General features: G+C 50.4%; 2 protein-coding genes and 1 non-coding gene across 3 annotated transcripts in view; 1 reads left to right on the top strand and 2 right to left on the bottom strand.

Annotated features, from left to right (window-relative positions):
* Nucleotides 1–22,944, top strand: part of SH3RF3 (SH3 domain containing ring finger 3) — a 370,655-nt gene that overhangs the window by 196,857 nt on the left and 150,854 nt on the right. The window contains exon 2 of the mRNA XM_030827021.1: nucleotides 16,068–16,343. Coding sequence (XP_030682881.1) covers nucleotides 16,068–16,343 — 276 coding nt within the window. The remainder of the gene's footprint in view (nucleotides 1–16,067; nucleotides 16,344–22,944) is intronic.
* On the bottom strand, nucleotides 11,263–11,369 carry LOC115838518. The gene has a single exon (XR_004033533.1). It is a non-coding gene; the product is annotated as a U6 spliceosomal RNA (small nuclear RNA).
* On the bottom strand, nucleotides 12,655–13,343 carry LOC115838227. The gene is given in 3 exon segments (XM_030827022.1): nucleotides 12,655–13,075; nucleotides 13,077–13,225; nucleotides 13,227–13,343. Coding segments are annotated over 3 exon segments (687 nt in total).

Below are 22,944 nucleotides of genomic sequence, written 5' to 3'. Positions count from 1 at the left end.
CTGATTGAATGAATATAATATTAAGATGATTTTTTAAAAGTCTCGTGTTCAGATCTTTGCCGGGGGCACCATGTAATACCCCTGGGGTCTCCCCTGATGAGAGACCTCTCACCAGAGGAGCTGCAGCCCCCTGCCTCTCTGGAGGGGTTTGCCTGCACCCTCAGCACCTGGCCGATCCTCCGATGGGTCTTCCTGGTGCTGTGACTGTCTGTGACTAGTCGTGGATGCTGGCTGAGCCTGGGAGCAGTGGTTACCGGAAATCTGTGGCTTTCTGCTTTAGCTAAAGAGAGAAGACTGCATGTGTTTGCCAGTCTTTTGGGTGCTTCTGTTTAGCATAGACATTGGCCAAGCCTGCTGGTAAACAGCACCAGAGAGGCGCTTTAGTCATGAGAGGGAAGCATCTGCGGCCCGGAGCCCTCTGCAAGCTGCCCCGTGGGACCCCTAACAGACCTTCTTGCCTCTCTGAGTTCAGGGTAGAAGAAACCTGCTGATCCGCCTATTTCCCTCTGGCACCCCAACTCTCTCCTGAGAGAGCTCCTCCTCCTGATTCTGTGTTCTGAGAATTGCACCCAGGGGTGCTGCACTTGCTCCTTCCTTCTCAGCCTGTAGCTCAGCTCTGACACTCTTGCGATTCCCCCAGCACCCCGAGCAGGGTGCAGGTCTTCCTGGATGGGCTTGGGGCTGAGTGCAGCAGGAGTAGCACAAGGCTCCTTTGCTGCCTCTGCCCCTAAGGGGTCCCAGGATGTGTGAGGAACAGAGCTTTCTCCTGTCCTGAGCTCCCCGTTCAGCCCTCTCTGGTCTAGACAGTTCTGCCTTTCTTAGCTCACCGTGCTGTGCTAAGGAAGCCAGGGCTGCCCCGTGGGTGGAACATCCTCTAATTTGCCAGGCGGGAAAGGATGGAGTGATGAGTCACCCTTCTGAGTGATTCCTGCCGAGCTTCCTACAGAGCATATCCAGGAGCAGCCACCCCGCCCCCAGGGTTAGTGTGTGGAGGCACAGGTGCCAGTGTGGGTGGTGAGAAATAGGACTCGGAATCACCCTTGTTAACATGCACGGTATGTTAATTGTGTCCTCACAAAAGTGTTGAAGTGTTTCTTGCCTTATAGAATAAATGATCAGAAACCAATGGATTCCTTTGAGCTGTTTTGATGGGAGGAAATAAACTGTGACAGTGAGACCTTGGTGGTCCCGACATCAGCAGGATGCAGAAGACAGCCTAGCCAGCTGGGTCATGTATTCCTCTTCGGCAGCCTGGGATCGGGAATGCGCGTGAGTGCCCTGTAGCTCCAGTGCTGCCTCAGTGCATTCCAGGAGAGAGCTCAGTTTCCAGCCCTAGCTCAAGTCCCAGGGTTGATCTTGCTCGCGGCAGCACCAGGCCTGCACCTTGGAAAGGAATGATGGACTTACCTGTATCTGTCAGGTTCAGGCATTCTCCTGCCTGCAGTTGAGAATTCAAGTTCAGGGTGATTAGTTTCACCTTTTAAAAAAGCCCTAGCATATCATTGCTGGATATATTCATTGCTGAAATGTACAAGAAACTGAATGTGATCAATGTAATGTATTGGTTTCAGCATCAGATGTTAAGAAAGTGAATCCGTTGAGATTCTTGCTTTTAAAAACACAAAATAAAACAAGCCTAACCTTAGTCAGTCATCCTGGACTTGAGATCACTTTTCACAGTATACAAAGTGAGGTTTCACACATAGCATATCCCACCTGTTTGTGTAAGTAAAGTTTTATTGGAACACAATCATACCCACTAATTTACATGGAATCTATGGAGCTCTGACTGCTACAATGGCAGAGCTGAATAGTCACAGCTAACACTGATGGCCCACAAAGCCACCTCGTTCCACTAGGACAAAGTTTGCTGACCGCTGGCACAGAAGATAAGGACACAAATTCTGAAACCAAACTGCCAGGGTTTAAATCCCAGCTCTGCCACGTATTGGCAGCACGACCTTGAGCACGATAATTAACCTCTCTGTGACTTAGTTTCCTCCACTGTAAAATGGAGATAATATGGAGATAATATCTCCATTATAATAGTGTTAATAAGTATAATTATGATGATATAATGATGATATCACCAAAATAATACTTGTCTCCTAAGGTTGCTATGAAGTTCAGAAGAATTAATAATGAGGACATGCTCAGAGTACTTTCTGACAAGTGATAATGTGTTAAATTTTTAAGGAGGCGGGCAGGTTTCTAAGACTTTAGGAAAGTCCAGTCGCTTCCTCAAATCACAGACAATTCTGCATTTGAAGATCACCTCAAAACCAGGTTCAGTGGCTCACGTCTATAATCCCAGAGCTTTGGGAGGCCAAAGTGGGAGGATTGTTTGAGCCCAGAAGTTCAGCCTGGGCTGTAACATAGTGAGACCCCATCCCTACAAAAAAAATAGAAAAAATTAGCCAGGTGTGGTGGCATGCACCTGTAGTCTCAGTTACTCGAGGGGCTGAGGTGGGAGGATTGCTTGAGCCCAGGAAGTCACGGCTTCAGTGAGCCATGATCACACCACTTGACTTTAGCTTGGGTGACAGAGTTTTTTTGTTCTTTGTTTTTTTTTCTCCAAAAAAAAAAAAAAAAATCTTAAATAAAAATAAAGACCACCTCATCATCAGGGTACCTCCCATAGGAAACACAGCCTTGTGGGTGTCTTGGCTTCCTGTTGGCCCAGAACCCTGCTGACTTTCCTCACAATAAGGGCACAGACTGGGTTGGCTAAAGGAAGGGTGCTAGTGGTGCCAGCCGGCAGGGGAACCCTCACCCACTCCAGGGATGCCAGGGATGAAGTGAGGCAGCCACAGTGTCCACTGCGCTGATTCCAGCGGGGGATGGCAGCATGGAGACGGGAAGTCACACTTCTTAACAATGCAGACAAGAGGGAAAGGAGACACACAGACACAGGGAGAAAAAGCTGCAAAATATGCCTCTTCAACTCGTGAGAACAGGAGGTGATGGGCCGCAGAGGCTGCTGAAGGAGTTTGTTCCTGCCTCTGTTCCTCTCTGCTTCTCCAACTAGAATGTTATGTGCCACTTGATCCCCTCAATAGAACTTCCGAGACAGGTGGACTACATATTTGCAGAACCCAGCGTTTTTATTGAGAAGCCCCTGAGTCCCCTTCTCTTTGCTTTTTAGGCTGGCCTTCCAGGAAAGGTTCTGCTTTTAACTCTTTGCGTGCCTTCCCAGGCCATGCATCCTGGTGCGAGGCTCTGAGAACGCGATTTGTGTCACCGCGTTGGCGACTTACATGTCCTCCCCGATCACTGAAGACACGGTTTTGTCTCTGCCTAGGATCATCGTGGTCATACCACTCCCTGCTTCAAAACCGAACATTTCCTGTTCTCGGAGCAGATTCGTCAGGACGTTTTGCGGCATCCTTGGGTGTTACCCATTCCTTGCTCCTGATCTAGAGTTCCGAGGCCTACGCACCTCAGAGGAGCAGCTGTGGGGACTGTGGGGCATGGCCCCTCACCCATCCCGCATGAGAACGGCTCCTTCTAGCATGTTTTCTCGGCTGGCTCTTTATCCTCTCCACATGCCTCAGTTTCCACATTGAAAACTCTCAATGGCGTTTATTTCCTTCTGAGTCTTTGCTGGGCTGTTCCAGCCCTTCCACAGTCCCCACCCTGGGAAGCCCATGCCTCTTCCATATGCCGCCTCCTCTCTGCTCCTCAGGGCTGGGACATGCTCGTCCACTATCCCTTGCTCATCCACGTGTTGCTCAGTTACCTTCTCGGTGACGATGTTCTAAGATTTCACCCTATCCCCATCCCAGTGTTCATGTCCCCTCCCCTGGTTTATGTGTCCCCTTAGTACTTAACTACTTTCTGACATTCTCTAGATTTTACTTATTTGTATGTTTTGTTGCTGTCCCCCTGGCTGGAACATAAACTCCACCCGGGTGGGGACCTCTGAGTGTTTTGTTCACTCCCAAACGCCATGCCAGAACCACACCCCGCAAGTAACGGGCACTCATTCCAATTTGCTGACAAAACTGCATAAATGTCCTAAAACCACTTCCCACCTTACACGGCTGTAGAGAGGATAAGAATGGAAGTTAAATAAAGCCTATGAAAATGCTTAGAAAACTTGAAAGCATAAAATGAATGTGAAAGATGTATTTATGAATGAAGCAACTCAACAAAAAAAAGACATTAGGGGGCTGGGAGTGGGATATGTGGGTGAGACTGATAGCATGATGTTGTCAAGACATTCGGGCTGATGTGAGTGACTGGCAACATCTGGAACCCATCAGGAAAAGCTTTAGCGTGGAAGGCATTCCTCTCCCTACATTTTGAAAATTCAGGCAGGCCTAGTAAGCTCTTTAATATTTTAGGAAGTTCAAAAATATTTAATATCTTAAGATAAGTCAAAAATACTTACTACTTTAGGAAGTTCAAAAATCACCATGTGCCTAGAAGCTGGCCTGCAGGAGAAGGATTCTCCCTCACTGGGGAAGAGGTGTCATGCTGGGAAGGCCGTCTTGTTCTCTAGACTAGGTAAAACGACAACCAAAGACCCATTTTTACTTTAAAATGAGTTTACAAAGTCACGTTAAAGTGTGAAGGCTTCAAGAAGAAATTCCTCAAAGATAGAATGGAAAATAACTGGATTGACTCACTAGCATGCAAAATACATTTGGAAGGGAAGCTGCCACCAGTAAGTTTCTCCCTTGGGTACAAAGAAATGTCCTGGCGTGCCCACAGCTAGCACGTGCTGAGGACTCGCTGTGAGGCCCCGTGTACCCCGCAGGCTGCTCTTGAAGGAACCAGTTTCCAAGGGAGGATGATGATGCCAGCCCTGGGCAGTGTTTCCACCACGTTGAGGCAAATGCTCTTTGCAGCGACCCAGGAGAGCATTTGTTTGTTTCTCTGCAGTGAGACTATTTGCATTAATAACTTACTTATGAAGTTCACCTTAAGTCTATAAAAGCAACTGTAACATCCAATTTTTTGGAGATTTCCATTACAAAGTTGGCAAAGCGTTTTGTAACTAAATACCTGGAGTTAAGGATTTATATAAATCAACATGGAAATGGGATGCCAAGGGAACCTCTCCTGCTCCAACCGTATCCATCAATGCCTGGTGCCGTGAAGAATTCTGCACAGTTCCTCCTGTCACAGAGCAAAGGGCCGTCTGCATCCCTGACAGCCAGACCATCATCCTCTGTGGGCAGCAAATTGCAGAATTAGTGTAAAGCAGACAAATGCAATATCTATGTGAAATAAGCCCAAACCATTAGGTATGCTTTGATTCAGGCTTAACATCTTTAACATAATAGCAAACCGTATTTAGTATCCTAAATGTAAATTCAGGACTTGTAGTTTTCACATTTTTGTGTTATGTATCTTAAATGCCTTTCTAGAGAGGGAGGTATGAACTGGCTCATTGGGTGATTTTTTCCTGAGATTGGCCACATGATTTAAAGATTTGTAAAAGCCTTTGGACCTATCTGTATTGAGAGGTAAGAGCTTGGGCTCCCTTGGTCCCGGGACCCTCTCCTCTCCCCACAGCAGGGCTGCCGGGAGCCCTGGTGCAGGGCGCATCGGGCTGCTGGCCCCATCGTGGCCCTGCTCCCATCTGTCCTGTAACTTCTCTACATCCAAGGCTAGGTCCTCCTGTGTGTGGTGTCCCCAGCGCCTTGCACTGTGGCCACCCCCTCGCATATGGCGAAAATGTTTTCCTCAAATGGTGATAAGGGACTGTGCAGGCAAGGGCGTTTGTCCCGGAGGCACCCCTGTTCACGGGATCACTCTCAGCGTTTCCACCCTGCCCAAGAGGTCTGTGGAGCTTCCCCAAGCCTTTTAGCACATTTGCTAGGAAGTCCATCATCTGTTGGTGGAAGAACCTTCCTTTTTAGGACCTCCTTGAATGGCTGGGCCATATGCTATCAGCATATGCTGTATGCTACCAGGTGAGTTATCTTGGTGGTCAGGTTTGTTTTGCTCCTTCTTTTTTTTTTTTTTGGAGACAGGGTCTCACTCTGTCACCCAAACTGGAGTGCAGTGGCATAATCATAGCTCAGTGCAGCCTCAACCTGCTGGGCTCAAGTGATCCTCCCACCTCAGCCTCCCGAGTAGCTGGGACTACAGGCATGCACCACCACGCCTGGCCAATTTTTGTTTTTTGTAGAGATGGGATTTCGCCATGTTACCCTGGCTGGTCTGGAACTCCTGAGTTCAAGTGATCTGCCTGCTGCGGCCTCCCAAAGTGTTGGGATTACAGGCATGAGCCACCGCACCCAGCCTCCTTCTGTTTTTGATGGAGCTTGCCAGTCTGTGTGTCATGTGATGTGGAGAACTTCAGTAAACACACTGTGTGCTGCTGTCTGGTAGCTTCCCCAGTCAGAAGTTATTTGCTACCAACAGGAGACCATCCTTTGGTACTTACAGTGTGCCAGGCACTGTGACGAGTAACTCATCTGTATTAACTCATTTGATCTCACATTTAGGATCCCTGTGAGACAGATACTTAGCACGCTTGTTTTGCAGGTGTGGAAACTGAGGCATGGAGCAGGCAGGATGTGGCAGAATTGAGCTCTTCTGCAAGAAGCTTCATGGCCACCCTCAAAACTCCTTGAGCGCTGGGGACCCAGTTCTAACACAGGCCTCTTTCCTTTGTCATTTGAGCCAGATTGTTAGGGAAACTTATTTTTTTTACATGCTCACAGATGCTTTATTTTTTCTTACCTTTTTGTATTACACTTGACCCTTGAACAATGCAGGAGTTAGGGCAACTCCCCCCAGCACAGTAAAAAACCTGAGTGTAACTTTTTATTTTTATTTTTTGAGACAACCTCACTCTGTCGCCCAGACTGGAGTGCAGTGGTATGATCTCGGCTCACTGCAACCACTGCCTCCCGAGTTCAAGCAGTTCTCCTGCCTCAGCCTCACAAGTAGCTAGGACTACAGGCATGTGCCACCACTCCTAATTTTTGTATTTTTAGTAGAGACGGAGTTTCACCATGTTGGCCAGGCTGGTCTTGAACTCCTGACCTCAAGTGATCCACCCGCCTCGGCCTCCCAAAGTGTGTGAGTCACTGCGCCCAGTCTTGCATGTAACTTTTGACTCCCGCAAACTCAACTCCTAAGAGCTTACTGTTGACCAGAGAAGCCTTACTGATAACACAAACAGTTGATCGACACGTATCTTGGAAGAACTATACATTATATACTGTGCTCTTACAATAAAGCGAGCTAGAGAAAAGAAATTGTTACTTAAAAAATTGTAAGGAAGAGAAAATATATTTACTACTCATTAAGTGGAAGTGGGTCATCATAAAGGTCTTCATCTTCATCATCTTCACGTTGTGTAGGCTGAGGAGGAGGAGGGGTTGGCTTTGCTGTCTCAGGCAGAGAAGAGGTAGAGGAGGTGGACAGGGAGGCAGAGAAGGGAGGCACACTTGGTATAACTTTTATTGAAAAAAATCCACTTATAAGTAGACCCTTGCAGTTTAAACCCATGTTGGTTCAAGGGTCAACTGTTTTTTTTTTTTGGGGGGGGGGTAACATGAAAATAATGACATGAAAAATTATATATTAAGATGATGTGGTGGTTCGTTTGGATTGAAATAAGGACCTACAAGGAATCCTCTGCCTTTAGTCCCCTCCTTCCCTTCCCTCCTGTCCTCTTGGTCTTCTGAGGTGGCTGGAGATCCAGGTCCCCAGTGCAAGGCCCCATTGACCTGAGGCCACCTACGAAGGAGGCCCTCGTGAGTGTGCTGCCCAAAGGGCGGGTGGAAGGGTGGGAGATGGGGCCGGCCAGGCATCAGCTGGATTCAGGCCCTGGAGGGTGCCTGGGTAGGGCTGCAGGGGTTGCAGGTAGCGAGGCCTTTGTTCCCTGGGAGGGATCCAGGAACACTTTTCAAGGTGCCCGGTGGCTGCTGGGGACTTGCTCAAGTGCTCCTCTAAGTACACATTATCAGAACATGCCTGGGAACACTGCAAATACCAGCTCACAGCGTGGGATCTCTTCCCAGAAAGTGAGGAAGTGAGCAATGCATCTCTGAATTGGATAAATGTAAACAGATCTGGATCCTCCTGGCTTAATGGATGACCGACCTACAGCTGCCCTTTTCCTTCCATAATTAAACAGATAATTATCAGGGCTCCACAGAGGCTTCCCTCGCCTTTTGGGGGAGTGAGGAGGAGGCAGGTGGTTGGAAGCTGGTTGTCGGGTTACACGCTCTGTGATGCTGAGGAATTTGCCCACCTTGCTGCATTTTTCTCACTTACAAAAGGACCATAATTCTTATTTCACAGGGGTCCTGTGAGCAGTAATCAGGTTATCAGGAGTGTCTGGTGGGGAGTAGCAGCTAAATAATGGCTGTGTTACTTTGAGGGGGTGATGTGTGTAGCCGGCAGTGCACAGGTTGGGAGGTCAGACCACCTGGGTCCAGTCCTGCCTCTCGGACCTTGGGCAAGTTACTGGACCTCACTGTGCCCCAATTTCCTATCTGTAAAGTGCAGATAATATAAGGCCAAGCTCACAGGGTTGCTGTAAGGATCCTGTGGGTCTCGCAGGTAGAGGTAGGAGCAGCAGGCACACAGGAGGTGCTCAGGACAGGAAGGGGCAAGGTCTGGATGAGAGCCCCAGTACCGCTGGAACCCAGAGAAGTGCATACCTCAACCCTGAGGTTGAGAGAGGGTCTGCACCCAAGGACCATGCGTTGGTTCTTTGCTGAATTCACTTATTCAGTGAATATGGGCAGATGCTGGAGGGGCGGTCCTCAGTTCTCCCATCTGACTTTTGCTGCAGTGCATGGAGAGGGATCACAACTGACCACTTTCTACACTTAGAAGCATCTGCCTTTCCTGGCCCCGGCACCCAGAGTCCTGGAACATCTGTTTGCCTCAGCAAGTAGTCAATGATCATTGTTTTTATAGCTCCTTCTTCATTAAGAGACACAAAGCTCTTTTCGTATCATCAGTTTTATTCTCAGCATACTAAGAAGCATGGAAGGGCAGATTTGATTATCTCTGGTTTATGGGAAAACTAAGCCCAAGGCACTTTGTCAAAAGGTGCATTCTAAGGCCACCGCAGATGACCTAACCGCTGCTTTGGTGCAACAGGGAAACAGGCCACAACAAAGTCTGGGAAAAGTAAAAAAAGGAAGAAAAAAAAATTTGCTTTTAAATCCTCTCCAATCTGGCTGCAACATGAAACGGCTACAGGCAGCTCTTGGCTGTAGACAATTTATGTCTTCACAGTTGCATCCCACGCAACAGCTTAGTAGTGGCCTCATCACTCTGTGTTTGAAGGGCAAGTTGTGTTTTTCTTCTTTGTCTTATTTCATCAATTCTTCAATTCTTGGATGAATGAGTGTGCAAATATGGGAAAGGAAGAATCTGTCAGAAGAATAGAGGGGATGAAACAAAAAGTTTGGGCCCAACAGGCAGCTTTGAATGAGAAAAAGGGACAAAGGAACTCGAAATATAGTTATCTGTAAAACGAAAACCTGGGAACCTCTGGTTGCAGTGTGATACAGTAACAAACTTCTTCATCGCAGATTAAATCTATAAACTGGAAGATGGGGTACACTCTGGTAAATACATTATTTAAAATAAGGTAAGGCCAAGAGTCGTGCCTTTTCTAAATCTGAGAGTCTCTGGGTTGAAAGTGCTATTCAAAGATGACAGCACATAAATGATAACCCTCAACAGTGCTAGGAAAGTCAATGCCTTGGCTTGAAAAATGCTTACGAGCTAAAGAAATTGTAAATACACCTGAGACTTCCTGAGTGAGTCAGAATATAAGCTAAGCTGTGAATGAGATCCCAAAACGTGATGGCTCAGCTAAGATCAAGTTTCCTTTTTCTTATTTCATGGTACGGGGGTGTGTTCTGCAAGGTCATCCCAAGACCCAGGTTTCTTCCCCCTTTGCTCTGAGCATAATATTTGATGGAAAAACTGGCCCACCCTACCATGTCTACCATGCAGCGCGTGGGAAGGCAGATTTCCTTATGCATGTCATCATAAAACATGCTCCAGAATGTGCAGGAATCACTTTCACTTGCATTCTATGGACAGAAATGTGGACACCTACCCAGGGCTGCCTGCAGGCAAGGCTGGAAAATGAAGGCTTCTGCTGGAAGCTTGACCTCAGTTGAAATTTGGAATATTCTCACAGACAAAAGAAGCAGAGAGTGGGTATCAGGGGTCATTAGCTGTCTCTGCCCCATTCTCAGCCCCTGCAGTGCTTGGTGTGTATACAATTAGGGTCTCACCCTCCAGGGCCTTTGGACGAATGTGTTCATCTTCCTGATACTCTTCTGCTGGCCACATGCTGTGCTATACAGGTCTGGAGACTGCAGGTGGGCAGACCCTGTGTCCATCTATAACTCCGGGCCTTTACATGGGCTGAACCTCTGGCTAGAATGCCCCACTTCTCATCAGCCATCCCTGGAATTTTCCCCATTCCTCCAGGCCCAGCTGCTATTAGCAACAGGATCTTGGGCCACATGGACTGTGAATCTCATATTTTGGGAAAAATATTGGGCCAGATAGAGGCTGTGAGCCAAGGCCTCAGTCCCAGGGGACTGGTTTGCTAGTCTGTATGTTCATTTGTTCAGTAGATATATGGAGCATATGATCTGTGTCAGGCCAGCAGCGGGGCATCCAGCAGTGAGCAAAACAGGCGAGAATCTGTCCTGATGGGCTAATCGTGGAGGGGGCCCTCTGTTGAAAGCAGGTGGTGAGAGCCGTGGCAAGTGCTCTCCTTGAAAGATTGCATCCTTAGGGTCTTAAACACAGGGAGCCGGTGCTCCACGCTCTCCACCCCAGCTTGTGGGGAGGTCTGGAATAGGCCAGTGGGGGTCGTGCCCTCCCCACGCTGCAGGCCGGCTCTGGCACCCACCCTTACTCAGGGGTACGGCTTGCCCGAGAGTCCCAACCAGGGGTGTCAGGAGCACATTCATTAGAGCCTACTGCCACTTGCCTGATTCCAGTAGAAGCCGGAGATGGTGCCGTTGTGCCCACGTGAGCACTGTCTCCACGGGTAGGACATTAAGCCCAGAGGAAGATGTGTGTGCCACATCTGAGTAATGAGCCATGAAATTGACATTATAAGTTTTAATTATTATTAATGCCTTGTAGGGGTGGCTGATGTTAACTGTCTTGTAGGCATCCCAGATGGGTTTTCGTTTCGTTTTTTCTTTTATTTCTTTTTCTTTTTTTTTTTTTTTTTTTTTTTTTTTTTTTTTTTTTTTTTGCTGTAATCAACTGGTTTTATTTCCTAGAACTGAAATATTCTATAAAAATATGGAACGCTTCATGAATTTGCGTGTCATCCTTGCACAGGGGCCATGCTAATCTTCTCTGTATCGTTCCAATTTTAGTATATGTGCTGCCGAAGCAAGCACTTATTTCTTTTTCTTAATGTCTTGAGCCCAAATAATGTGGCTTAGTGACAGTGTTTGAATGGAATTCCTCTAAAGGGGAGCACGCCGCAGTGTGAGAAGTTCTTGCAAACAGGTCTGTGGGCAGAAAGCAAACAGGCTCTGGAGCAGCTGCCCACCCTCCTGGGTGGGTGTGGAGGCTGGGACATAGAGGCCTCCAGGTTGTTGCCGTGAAATGGGCAGAAGTCTTTTCTCCCCCACAATAGCATCTGCCTGCCCTAGGCCCCTTCCATGCACTAATTAGTTAATCTTATAAAGGGCTTTGAAGATGAAAGACTCTGGAGGTGCTGGGTGTTACCCATGTGAGCATTTCCTGATGAGATCCAGTTTCTGGCTGCTTCTGCTCCTCCAAATAAACTGCCTCTCGGCACCTTCCTTGACTTTTTTTTTCTTTCCCTCAGAAATGTGTCCTGCATCTTAAAAAGGTTCATTCCCCTTCTTGGTTTTGCTCTGTCCAATCTGAGTCTGGCCGTCTGAGATGGGGATACAGGGGGCTCTCTTGCCTTCTCTCTCCCACCTTCTCTGTCCCCTACCCTTCCCCACTTCTCCTCCTGGCTCACCAGCCAGCAAGGCAAACAGGCCCCACCTGGAGCCTGCATGCTCTCACAGCTTGCTTGCTCTGAGAGTCATGCTGTCAGTCTCAGACTCGAGCCCAGCAGGTGGGTTGGGGCCAGCAGGTGGGTCACCACCTGTGGAGTGGTGGCCAGGGATAAAATCTCCAGTCTGCCCCTGCTTCTGCCCTGCTCCTGCCCTGGTTTCCTTTTTTTTTTTTTTTTTTTCTTAGACACAGGTTCTTGCTCCGTCACCTAGGCTGGAGTGCAGTGGTACGATCATTGCTCACTGCAGCCTCGAACTCCCAGGCTCACTCAGTCTTCTTGCCTCAGCCTCCCAATAGCTGAGACTACAGGTACTTGCCACCATGCCTATTTAAAAAATATGTTATTTCTAGAGATAGGGTCTCAGTGTGTTGCCCAGGCTAACCTTAAACTCCTGGCCTCAAGTGATTTTCCATCCTCAGCCTCCCAAAGTGCTAAGATTATAGGCGTGAGCCACCATACCCGTCCCCGGATCCTTCTTTTCTAACTTTCCCCGCTGCATCCCCATCCAGGCCTCACTCAGGACTAACCTGAGTGCCTTTGAATTAACAGCATATAGAGGGGACCTGCTATGCAGGGAGAACACTCCTGGGTCCTGGGGTCATCAGAGTGAACAGCATAGTCTCTTCCTGGGGGCCTTGGTAGCATAGAAGCTAAGGAATTAGGAAGGTGGCTGATGGAGTTAGGAAGGCTGGTGAGTGGCTCATGGGTGCTGATGGAATTAGGAGGGCACAGGTGGTGACGGGGGAGCAGTGTGGATTTTGGAGGGAGTGAGAAGGGCAGAGGAAGTAGCATGGAGCTCTGTCTGCAAAGCCCTGCATGTTCCAGGTTCCAGAAGCACAGACTTCTCATGACTGAGGATGCTGTCTGCCGTGGCCGGGCAGGTGTGCTGAGGCCAGCATAGGGGACCTCGGCTGCTGTGCCAAGGAGCTCAGATCCCCTGAGGTCATCAGGCAGCCACTGAAGCTCATAAGCAGCAGGTGCATGAGCTTGGCCCTGCATTTGGGCATCCAGCCCATGACAGGCTGATGGGCCAGGAGACCACTGGAGGAGGTTTGCACTGGGTGCAGAGAGATGACAGGCAAGGCAGCGGGAGTGGGAGGGTGCACGGCCCTCTGGGTGAGAGCTCAGAGGTGGAGTTGGCAGGAGGAGTGCCCAGGCCAAGGGAAAGGGTGGGCACAGGGATGACTGAAGGCCCTTGCCAAGCAGCTGAGTGGGGTATTCCATGGCCAGAGGAGGTAGGGCTGGAGGGACAGACGGCCTCTAGGAGCTTGCGGACAGCCAGCAGAGCCGTCAAGCAGGCATCTGGGTTCACATCAAGTTCCCTGATCAGAAGGGACATCACAGGCACAGGTTGATTTGAGAGCCACTGGCACAGAGGCAGGTTTAGCTGGGGTCTGCGTCAGTGAAGGGGGGCGTCAGGGAGGCCTGCAGGCCACAGTGCTGATACCAGTGAGGCCATGGTCCCTCTGGAGAATCCGTGAAAGACAGAATCCCCGGGACTCAGGAGTGTGTGCCTCGCAGTGTCTCTGTCCTGGGTGGTGGCCTACAGCCCCAGGCTGCCTGGTGGAAGATGCCTCAGTCTCTCTGGCCCTACACCCCAGCTTTCCCTGCCACACTACCTAAGTTGGGGCTGCAGTTACACAATGTGGGTGTGAGTGGTGTCTTCAGGTGGCCTTTATGTCAAGCAGTCTAGAGAAGGCTGATGGTGGGGAGGCCACAAAGGAAACACAGTGTCCCCTTCTCACAGGGGCATCGCAGGGAGATGTGTGTGCTCAGATAGCACAAGCCGGCCAAAGAAGGGAGTGCAGTGTGTAGGCAGATGCAAAGCTGGCCCTTCCTGCCCACCGTTGTTACCAATGATAGCAAAAGTTGCCAAACAGCCACCGAGTCTGTAGCTCTTATAACACGGCTTTTAAGCCTCACCCTTGTGATTTGGGAATGAAAGGAAATGGAGTCACTCCCTGACAAATAAAGGTTTTTTGTGTGCATCTTGTTGAGGCTGATTTTTCAACTTCACAGCATGTTCTTTTCTTACCATCCCTTTAAAGCCGCTTACCTTGATGGATATCTAAGTGTCTCCATGTAGCCAATAGTGAAAATACTCCCATCATGAAAATAAATGTTATATTTAACTTTTAAGTATTTGTAGACTAAGTTCTATTAGAACAAGGAACCTTACTCTTCTTTGTAAATTTAACCAAACAGGCTGGGCCAGGGTTTCTTAACCTGCTGATGCTCTGGGCTGGGTCATTCTTTGTGGCAGAGGCTGTCCTGGGCATGCAGGGTGTTTGGCAATGTCCCTGGCCTTTATTTGTTACATGTTGGTAGCACCCCACCTTCCGGTTGTGACAGCCAAAAAATATCTTCAGACCAAATTGTCCCGAATTAAGATTCCCTGGCTGGCGGCTGAGTGGCCCCTGTGTGGCAGTGGAATTATTCTGATGGCCTGCAGCCAACTGCCCCTTCCAATTTTTTCTGATCACAGTGCTTGTCTTGCAAATTACCCCTTGCCTCCGCTCTCTAAAATTGGGGCTCGTTACACACTATTGTGCTCACACTACAAAGCTATCCAGAATGAGTATTATTGGAAGCAAATGGATTTTTTTTTCTCTTCCAGTTCTGCAATGAAAAATCCTCTGGTGTTACTGTTTAATTGGTTAGTGGTGGCTGTTTGTCAATTTGCCAGCAGGCTCTCTCTTAACTGCTGTCATTTGACGTTGCTGAAACATAAATGTAGAATGATTGAGTTGCCAACATGCTATTAAGTCCTCTACAAAGAGTTTTTCGATGTACTACTGCTTCAGGCTTTTGTGCTTCTATTGATTGATTCGAATACTGAAGAACTCCTTGGCATAGGCAGCCCTGGTGAGAAAATGCGGCTTCTGGTAGGAAAATCGTTGGGTATTGACACCCGAACAATGCAAGGCTTTCCTTTGGTTTTCCTCTAGCACAGGATTGACCTCTGGCAAAGCTCCCACAGTTGAGCAGGTATTGGCCACCCATAAAGGAAAAGGAGAGAGGCCCATGTGGCCAGATGGACATGATGAGACAGGGCCAGTTAGAGAAGCCCAGGAAGTGGACGAAGACATCACATCAGTTTCGGGATTCTTTGACAGGCTCCTTATTGCTGACAAGCAGAAGCAGCTTAGAATCTTGTTTGGATTTCAGAGCTAGTCATGGTTTGAGACCGAGGATGGCAGAACAGGTGCAGACGGGTTGGTTAACCTCTGACGGATAAAAGAGCATCACTAATGTTAGGAGGATACAGTCTTATGCCCTTGAACAATTGTACTTCTGGAACAGACTGCTACAAGTACATGCAGCAGAAAGCTGTGTGTCATGGTTGGGGGTCTGTGATGGCCGGGGACTGCTTGTTAGAACCCCTGCACCTGGGCATGGCCCCTGTGCCCCACACAGGCTGTTTGTCATCGTCCTCGTGTGTGTGCCGCTGGCCATGAGTCCGCGGAGTGGAACGCTCAGCACGATGGATGCCATGCATGTCTGCTGCTCAGCTTCAACCCCTGGAGCATGCTCTGAGTTGCTGTGACTATTCAGTAGATGAAGTAAAGAAAAAATTGTCGGATACTTGCTAGAAATCTGGCAGCTTCTTAGACTAAAATCCCTGAGAAATAGGAACCAATGGAAAACGATTCAGCACAGAGTATTGGGTAAGACATTCCAAGCCCAGACCCCCTGGGTTCAGATTCTACGTACTGCTCCTAGGTGTGGGCCTTGGGAAAGTCACCTTCCCTCTCTGTGCCTCAGTGTCCCCATCTGTAAATGAAGATAAGCCAGCACCTACTTGTCTGTGTCGAAGGCCCCAGACAGTGCCCTTTTTAGAAGGAATGGCTAGGATGGGGACCCTCTTATCTCAGTGGGGCCTCGGAATGTGCGTCTTCCTGTGACAGGCTGTTTCTTTAAAATATTTTCCACTTGCAGGGCACTCTGTATGCACCCCCAGGACACAGAAAGCCCCTGGGAAGCCCCGGCCTGCCCTGGCACATCCACTGTGGGCGTTGGGAAGGGGCATGCCCGGTGACCACATGCTGTCTCTTGCTTGCAGAATCCCTGCCTGCTTCCCTATGGCAAGGCCCTCTACAGCTATGAGGGGAAGGAACCTGGCGACCTCAAGTTCAACAAGGGGGACATCATCGTCCTGCGGCGCAAGGTGGATGAACAGTGGTACCACGGCGAGCTGCACGGCACACAGGGCTTCCTCCCAGCCAGCTATATCCAGTGCATCCAGCCCTTGCCACATGCCCCACCCCAGGGAAAAGCACTTTATGATTTCGAGATGAAGGACAAAGACCAAGACAAGGACTGTCTGACCTTCACCAAGGTAAGATGAGCCCGGATGCAGCCTCTGTGCCACCCAGGGCTCTTCCCAGACACAGGCCTGTAGCCAGACAGTCTTTCTTCAGAGTCTGAATCCTGGCTCCTCCTGGAACCCTGAGCAAATGACCCAGCCTCCCTCCCTGTGCCTCCGTGAATGGGGTGGTGGTTTTTTTGGTTGAATGCTATGGAGGGCACCAGCTTGACACACAGCTCCAGCCCAGAGCTACATGGGAGCTTGAGATAATATAAGCCTCCATCAGCACCAGGAGCAGAACCATCAGTTACCCTGAGTCATGGTTCTAAGCACTGACCTAGGTGCAGCAGAATGACGCCTTTCCAGGACTCTTGGGGTCCTGTGAGAGGGGCTCATCAGGGGAAACCGCTACAGAGACCCTGGTCAGCTCACAGGGAGGTGATAGCTGGGGCCTCACATCTGTGCATCACAGCCCTGTCCTCTAGGGCACCTGAGGCAGGGCCACCCAGGTGCATAAGGAGCCCTGTGAAGCAAACATTTGGGAGCGAACAAAATAGCACTGACAGGTGAAATTGAGTAGGAGGGCTGGGTGAGGTGCAGAAGAGACTGGTTCTGGCTGTCCTGGCAGTTGCTGTTGAGTAATCATCTGCACCAAGTGCTCGGCCAGTAAGCTCACACTTGGTCTTCACAGCTGTCCCAGGTTCCAGGGGATATAGTTGGAACCTTGTTTTCTCCATGTGCAAACCAAAGCTCTGAGAGGCTTTGTAACTTACCCAGGCTGTTTGCTGGGTCCTCTCTCCCTCCTGCTTCCCCTTCCTCCTTTCCATCTTCATCTCCTGTCTCTTGTGTCTCCTCCATCCCCTGCCACTCCTGCACCTGCTCCCTGCCGCCCCCAGATGTAAATGACAGAGCCAGAATCCTAATGCAGATCTCTGATGTTAACACTCAGCATTCTTCCCACCTCCCTACACAGGGAATTCTTTCCTTACGTCAGCCTCACGGTATTTTAGATGCCAAGAAGTCGTTGTTTTCTCTCTCCTCACTTGTTCTGTCTTGCCTGTGTCTCTCTGTGTCAGTGTTTCTCTCTCTCTCTCTCACACACACAGACACACACACACACACACACACACACACACACACACACAGAGAGAGAGAGTTGTAAATAACAGAACTAGAATTCTAACTCAAATCTCTGCTTCTAAAGCCCAGTCCTTCCTGCCTCTGAGGGGCCATTGCTCTCTCCCCCATCTGCTGAGTGCAGAGCTCGATGGTGGCACTCTCTGGAGGGCGGTAGGAGAACCATGCACACTGTTTTTGAGCAAAATTGGCATGTCCTGCACACGGCTGCTATTTATGTCTTGTTCTATTGTTCAGCTTGACAGTGAATAATCTATTTTTCATTCAGGGATTCAACTCCTTCTCCCTTCCTTTTATCAAGGTGTTCTGATGCTAATTCCGATTGTCATCTGGCAGCATAGCTTCCCGGGAAACTGCACCGGTGCCTCCCTCCCTCCCCGCTCAGTCAGAGGGCGAGAGCTGCAGCTTCCTGGGGCTGTTTTTAAGCACACAGAAACCCACCTTGCTTCTCTGCCCAGTGGACTCTTCCCCCCTAAGAGAAGACCTGGGGCCGCTGGTGCCCCAGATGGTCGCTCGTGACCAAGAACGGGGATCTCTGAACTCTCAGGGTCCAGCCAGGGCCTTGCTAAGGAGACAGACCCCATGATGGCTCCAGGCTCCTCCAGGCTTGGAGGGCTCCAGCTGCAGGGCCCAGGCCCTCCTCCGGGAGCCTCATAGAAGGAGGCTTTCCACTCGGGAGAACCCCCTGTGAACGGGCTGTCGCAGGGCCCTGGAGCCTGGGGGTAGGCCCAGCTTCTCTGGACAGAAGCGACTACCTGCCTTTCCTGTCATCACCATATAACCAGCTGCATTCCACAGGCCTCTGCCCAGGATGTGCAACCCCAGGCTGAAGGCTAGAGCCCACTGGACAATAGGACAAAGGGCACCTGCCCATTTATTCCACAGAAACATACCAGGCCCTGACTCTGTGTCGGGTACTAGACCTGCTGCCCTTCTGGAGCCCAGAGTCAGGTGCGGGAGACAGGCCAGTGGAGAATGTGCAGAAGACAGGCCAGAGGCTCACGAGCTGCATCGGATCACCAGGGGCAGGCCAGGCATTTGGGGCAGGCCGGGCATTTGGGGCAGGCCGGGCATTTGGGGCAGGCCGGGCATTTATTGCAGGCTCCCGAGTAGCCAGTGATGGAATTCCATGTTCCATATTTCGCAAGAAACAGTGAAATTAGAGCCGTCAGGCTTAGACTCATTCTGTGGTTGGCATGTGGGGTGGGGGTAGCCGAGCAGGGGTCCGTCTGTTCCCAAGTGGGCAATGTCACCATCAAGGTGGGCATGGCTGCCCAGGCTCTCTGGAAGGTGACCTCTTGGTTGAATTGAGGGCAGAGGTGCCAGCCACAGGAGGCCCAGCATCTCCTGTTACAGGATCTGTGACGGCTCCCACAGGAGACGAGGGGGAAGTGTCATATCACAGATTCTTTGTTCAAGGACTTTCTTTACTTAAATCCTGTGAGTTAATGTGGAGAATTAGAGGCCTCTGGGTGTGATCCCCAGAGGGACTTGTGCTGTGACACGACCTTCCTGCCATGTTCCTGTGCCCACGTTAACCCTCTGACCCCCACGGGGCGAGGTCAGGCAGGGAATGGACACCCCTGCTACCTGTCCTGTCCTGTTGCATCTCTCACTCCTCAGTGTCCGCAAATAAAGGCTCCAAGAGACATGAGCAACTCCACGTGACTCTCTGCTCAGTTCCTGTTTTCCCCCACAGTGGGTCTGACCCACCTCACTTCCCCCATGCCTGGCATGCAGCTGAGACGCACACACTGGCTCTGACAACCTCCACGTGAATCAGACCTCCAGGAACCAAATGGTTCCTGTGCTGCCGCGTAGGTGCTGGTTCATGCCAGCTTGGTCTCCCCTCTGGGGAATGTTTTCATTCTTTGGATATGTTCCGTCCCTGAGTCAGAGAGGAAAGAAGGGTCTCTGAAAGCTATGATGGTATAACGTGCTTTTATACAGCATCACTGTGGCAGACTGATGGAGTTTAAAGTAGGTGGATCAAAGCAAGATTTTTACCTTTCGTGTTTCCTTTTGAATAGTCCTGTTAAAGTGGCATTAATTAAAGTCCTTCTAAAATCTAGTTTTTGCTTTATTTCAGAAGAGAATAAATAATCAGTTTTTGTAAAGCAGCTTTAAAAAACGATATTTTATTACTTCTTAGTAGCCCCACTCCAGAAAGCTGGGCATGTGCAAATAAAAAGATGACAGGCAGGAAGAGCTGTGGGCCCAGCTCTGCCAGCTGGTTTCTGAGGAGCCTCCACACGTGCTGGGCCAGTCACCCGGGAGGGGCTGGCCTTGGCAGGGCCTTGCAGTGAGGGCCCCATGCCAGCTGTGTAACTTAGGGTGACACATAACCTTGCTGGGCCAGGAGCACCTCGCCTTCCCGGTCAGGATGCCAGTGTGCACTCTGTGGGGTGCCGAGGACCACGTGATGGAAATAAATTGCTGAGCCTAGGGCTGGGAGTGCAGGGTAAGAATGTGAACTACTCCATTGTTTGAGCGGCCAACTCTGTATTGTCTTACTCAGTTCACCTGCAAGATTCGGCAAGGGTTTATTGAGCCTCTTCTCTGTAACTTTCTGTTAATGAGAACATTGTGGTCGCCTTGCCAGGCAGCTGCGTTTGCTATGCAGGGCCCACGCTGCTTTTCTTGAGTTCCAGCTGGGACGCTCAGGAATCCTCAGAGGCCACGCGGTTTTCTCAGCATGCCCGCTGATCATGGAATCACTTTTGCACATGACTGCAGCGGGGGCCCCCAGGCTTGCCATGTCAGCCCTAATCCCCTCCAGGTGTGCCATGTGAAGGAGCCACAGGGCTTGGTGGCTGCAGCCACTGCGCTGTCCTAACCCTCATCTCACCCTCAATTTGTCCTGATCTAGTCAGACCTTAAGACTCTTCCAAGTGACCTTCTTATGCTGCTGAACGTTAAATCATTTCTCAAAAGTATGGGAAGTCTTAACTTTGTGAATTAACCTAGCATTAATTCCAAACTCTGCTCTTCTGATCCTAGGGACAGACATAGATGGATAAAAATCAAATATAGATAGAGTTCAGGCTCTAGCATGAGGTAGACACAGACTCAAATCATGGCACTTTTCTTTAATAATGTATGGTGACTTGAATATTTACTTAGTGTTTGAGTTGCTTTTTTTAACTTTAAATGGAGTTGATATTAGGATTACATGAGCAAAGGCATTTTAAAACCCAAACTCAAAATAGGCATTCCAGTAAATATTTGCTGTCTGCCCTCTCCTTTCTTCCTGTCTCAGGAAAAGTTGCACTTTGTCAGATGGTACATATCACTTTTTATGTTAGCCCAGAATACTCGCAGGAAAGTAAGCCTCCCTCCTAAAGACAGACTGCATGGAGAATGAGAAATTGCAGGACTGGTCTGCTGTGCTTTTACTTTCCTGATGGCTAAATCTCAGAGAGGATTGCCTGGGGGTAGCGGGGCTGAGCCCCTTGTGTTGAGGCCACGGTCCCCTCATCAGCAGAGCCAGGCGATGGGCAAGCTTCCAAATTTGCAGTGTCATCTCTGCTTCTTCCTGACTGAGAATTGGGATTGCTTTGGGGGCTAAGATGAGGAAACTTTAGCTTTACCTCTTTTCATATCATGAGATAAGCTTGTGCAGACCTGGGGGCTCCACGTCATTCTCTTCCCTTCCTGGACACCCCTCTTGGGCTACTTTACCCTGAAGTTATCCGAGAAACTCAGGGAACCAGTTCTCCTTTTTGGCTCCTTGCTTCATGGATTTCTCCTCCCAGGCTCAGTGCACCTGCAGCCACCTCTGTGCACAATGATGCCTCCCATGAAGGAGGCTCAACTCGCAGGACACAGGACAGAGGGGAGCAGAGCACCCTCGCAGCCACTACAGACCACCCTCGCCCAGCCCCTTCTGACAGCAAAGGGAGTTTGGATAAACTGCACAGATAACACTTTTGATTTGCAGGCAAAGCTTGGGCTGTATCTGAAGCTTTGCCAGAAATTTTCAGAACCTACACAGAATGTGAGCTCCTCTCCATGGGCACGCCTGGCTCCTGGGAGTGGTCCTGGCCCTGGCCACTGCAGCTGCCCACACCTGCTCTCCACTGGGTGCCAGACCCACCTCTCAAATCTGTGCCACATGGAGCCTTTGCTCAGAGTCCTTGGTGGCTTCCCACCTGTCCCGGAGTCATGGCAAAGTTGGTGCTGCCCCCAAGGCCCCACCTCACCCAATCCTTGCTCCTTCAAGGGCCTGATCCACTTCCGGCCCCCGGCTCATTGCCTGCCCAGCTTCACAGGCCTCCTAGTGGGTTCTCCCTGCAGCCGAGCCCACTGCCTCCCTGGGCCTGCATGGCTGCCTCCCCTAGCCTGGGTGCCCCCACCCATTTATAGCTCGACCCTCATCCTCAACAAGTCTCTGCTGGAGGTGGGGGCTACCCTCTCCTGCTGTGGGAGGGAGCACCCCACACCGAGATTCCCTGTCCACACCCCTTCTCCTGAGAGGTAGGTGTTCACAGTCACGTGACACCACCTGGCTGAGGGTGGGTTGAGACCCCTCCACTGCCTGGCCCCAACATAGGGCAGCAAGGGGCACCTGGAGGGATGTGGAGGGAAGCCCTAACAGTGGAGTGGGGTGCCCTGTGTCACCTGGCCAGGGCCGGCAGGCCTGCTGGTGAGAGTGCCTCTGTCTTCTCACCCAGCCTCCTTGGTCCATTCCTTCACTCTTCAGATGTTTATCAACCCTAGACTGTGCACCCAATGCCAGGGATACTGAGGAGTGCACTGCCCTTAGGCACTCAGAATCCAAAGACGTGGAGACAAGATGAGAGAGTCCCCCCTGCCCATGTATGCATGCGTGTGTCCGTGTGCAGTGGGGGCTGCCAGCAGTGAGAGGGTGTGACCTCTGACGTCTCCTCTTCCACCTGTGGCCGCAGGTTTCCCTCAGCCCTGAGACCCCCTGAGGGGCCCCTGCCTCCCTCTGGAGTTCAGATACACGAACACGATGGGAACACCAGAGGAAGCCCCTAGATGCTCTGGAAAGTCAGAGCCCCCTGAAGTCTCAATGACAGCAGGACAAAGATGCAGGGCCAGCCTGCTAGGTGGGGGAGCTGATGGCGGCTAACAGTTCCATAAGTGCCCCACCATAGGTGGCAGTTGGCTGTCAGAGGCACAGTTTTGGGTTATTTCTGCACCAAAAGGCTGAGGGAGTTTCTGAACTATTCCCTTTTTAATTTTCCCTTCTCCCTGCGACACAGAGTGGGTTGGGCCCTGTGTGTGTGGCTGACCTGTGTGCCGCCAGTGGACACTGCCTGTGTCAGGCTGGGTCACTGCGGTGGAGCAGGCAGCCCATTACCCTGTGGGCCCAGAGGCTGAGGGGGGCCCGGCAGGGTCAGGGGCCTTCTCTGGGCTCCAGCTTGTCATTGCTTCTAGGAAACCACTCGACTGCACGTGAGTGGGAAAAGTGGCGTGGCGTTCATGTGGCCTCCAGGAGAGCAGGGCTGTGGGCCACTCATGGCCAGGC

The sequence above is a fragment of the Nomascus leucogenys genome, chromosome 14 (assembly GCF_006542625.1).
Source record: "Nomascus leucogenys isolate Asia chromosome 14, Asia_NLE_v1, whole genome shotgun sequence".
Taxonomy (NCBI): domain Eukaryota; kingdom Metazoa; phylum Chordata; class Mammalia; order Primates; family Hylobatidae; genus Nomascus; species Nomascus leucogenys.
This window is presented reverse-complemented; position numbering and strand designations above follow the sequence as displayed.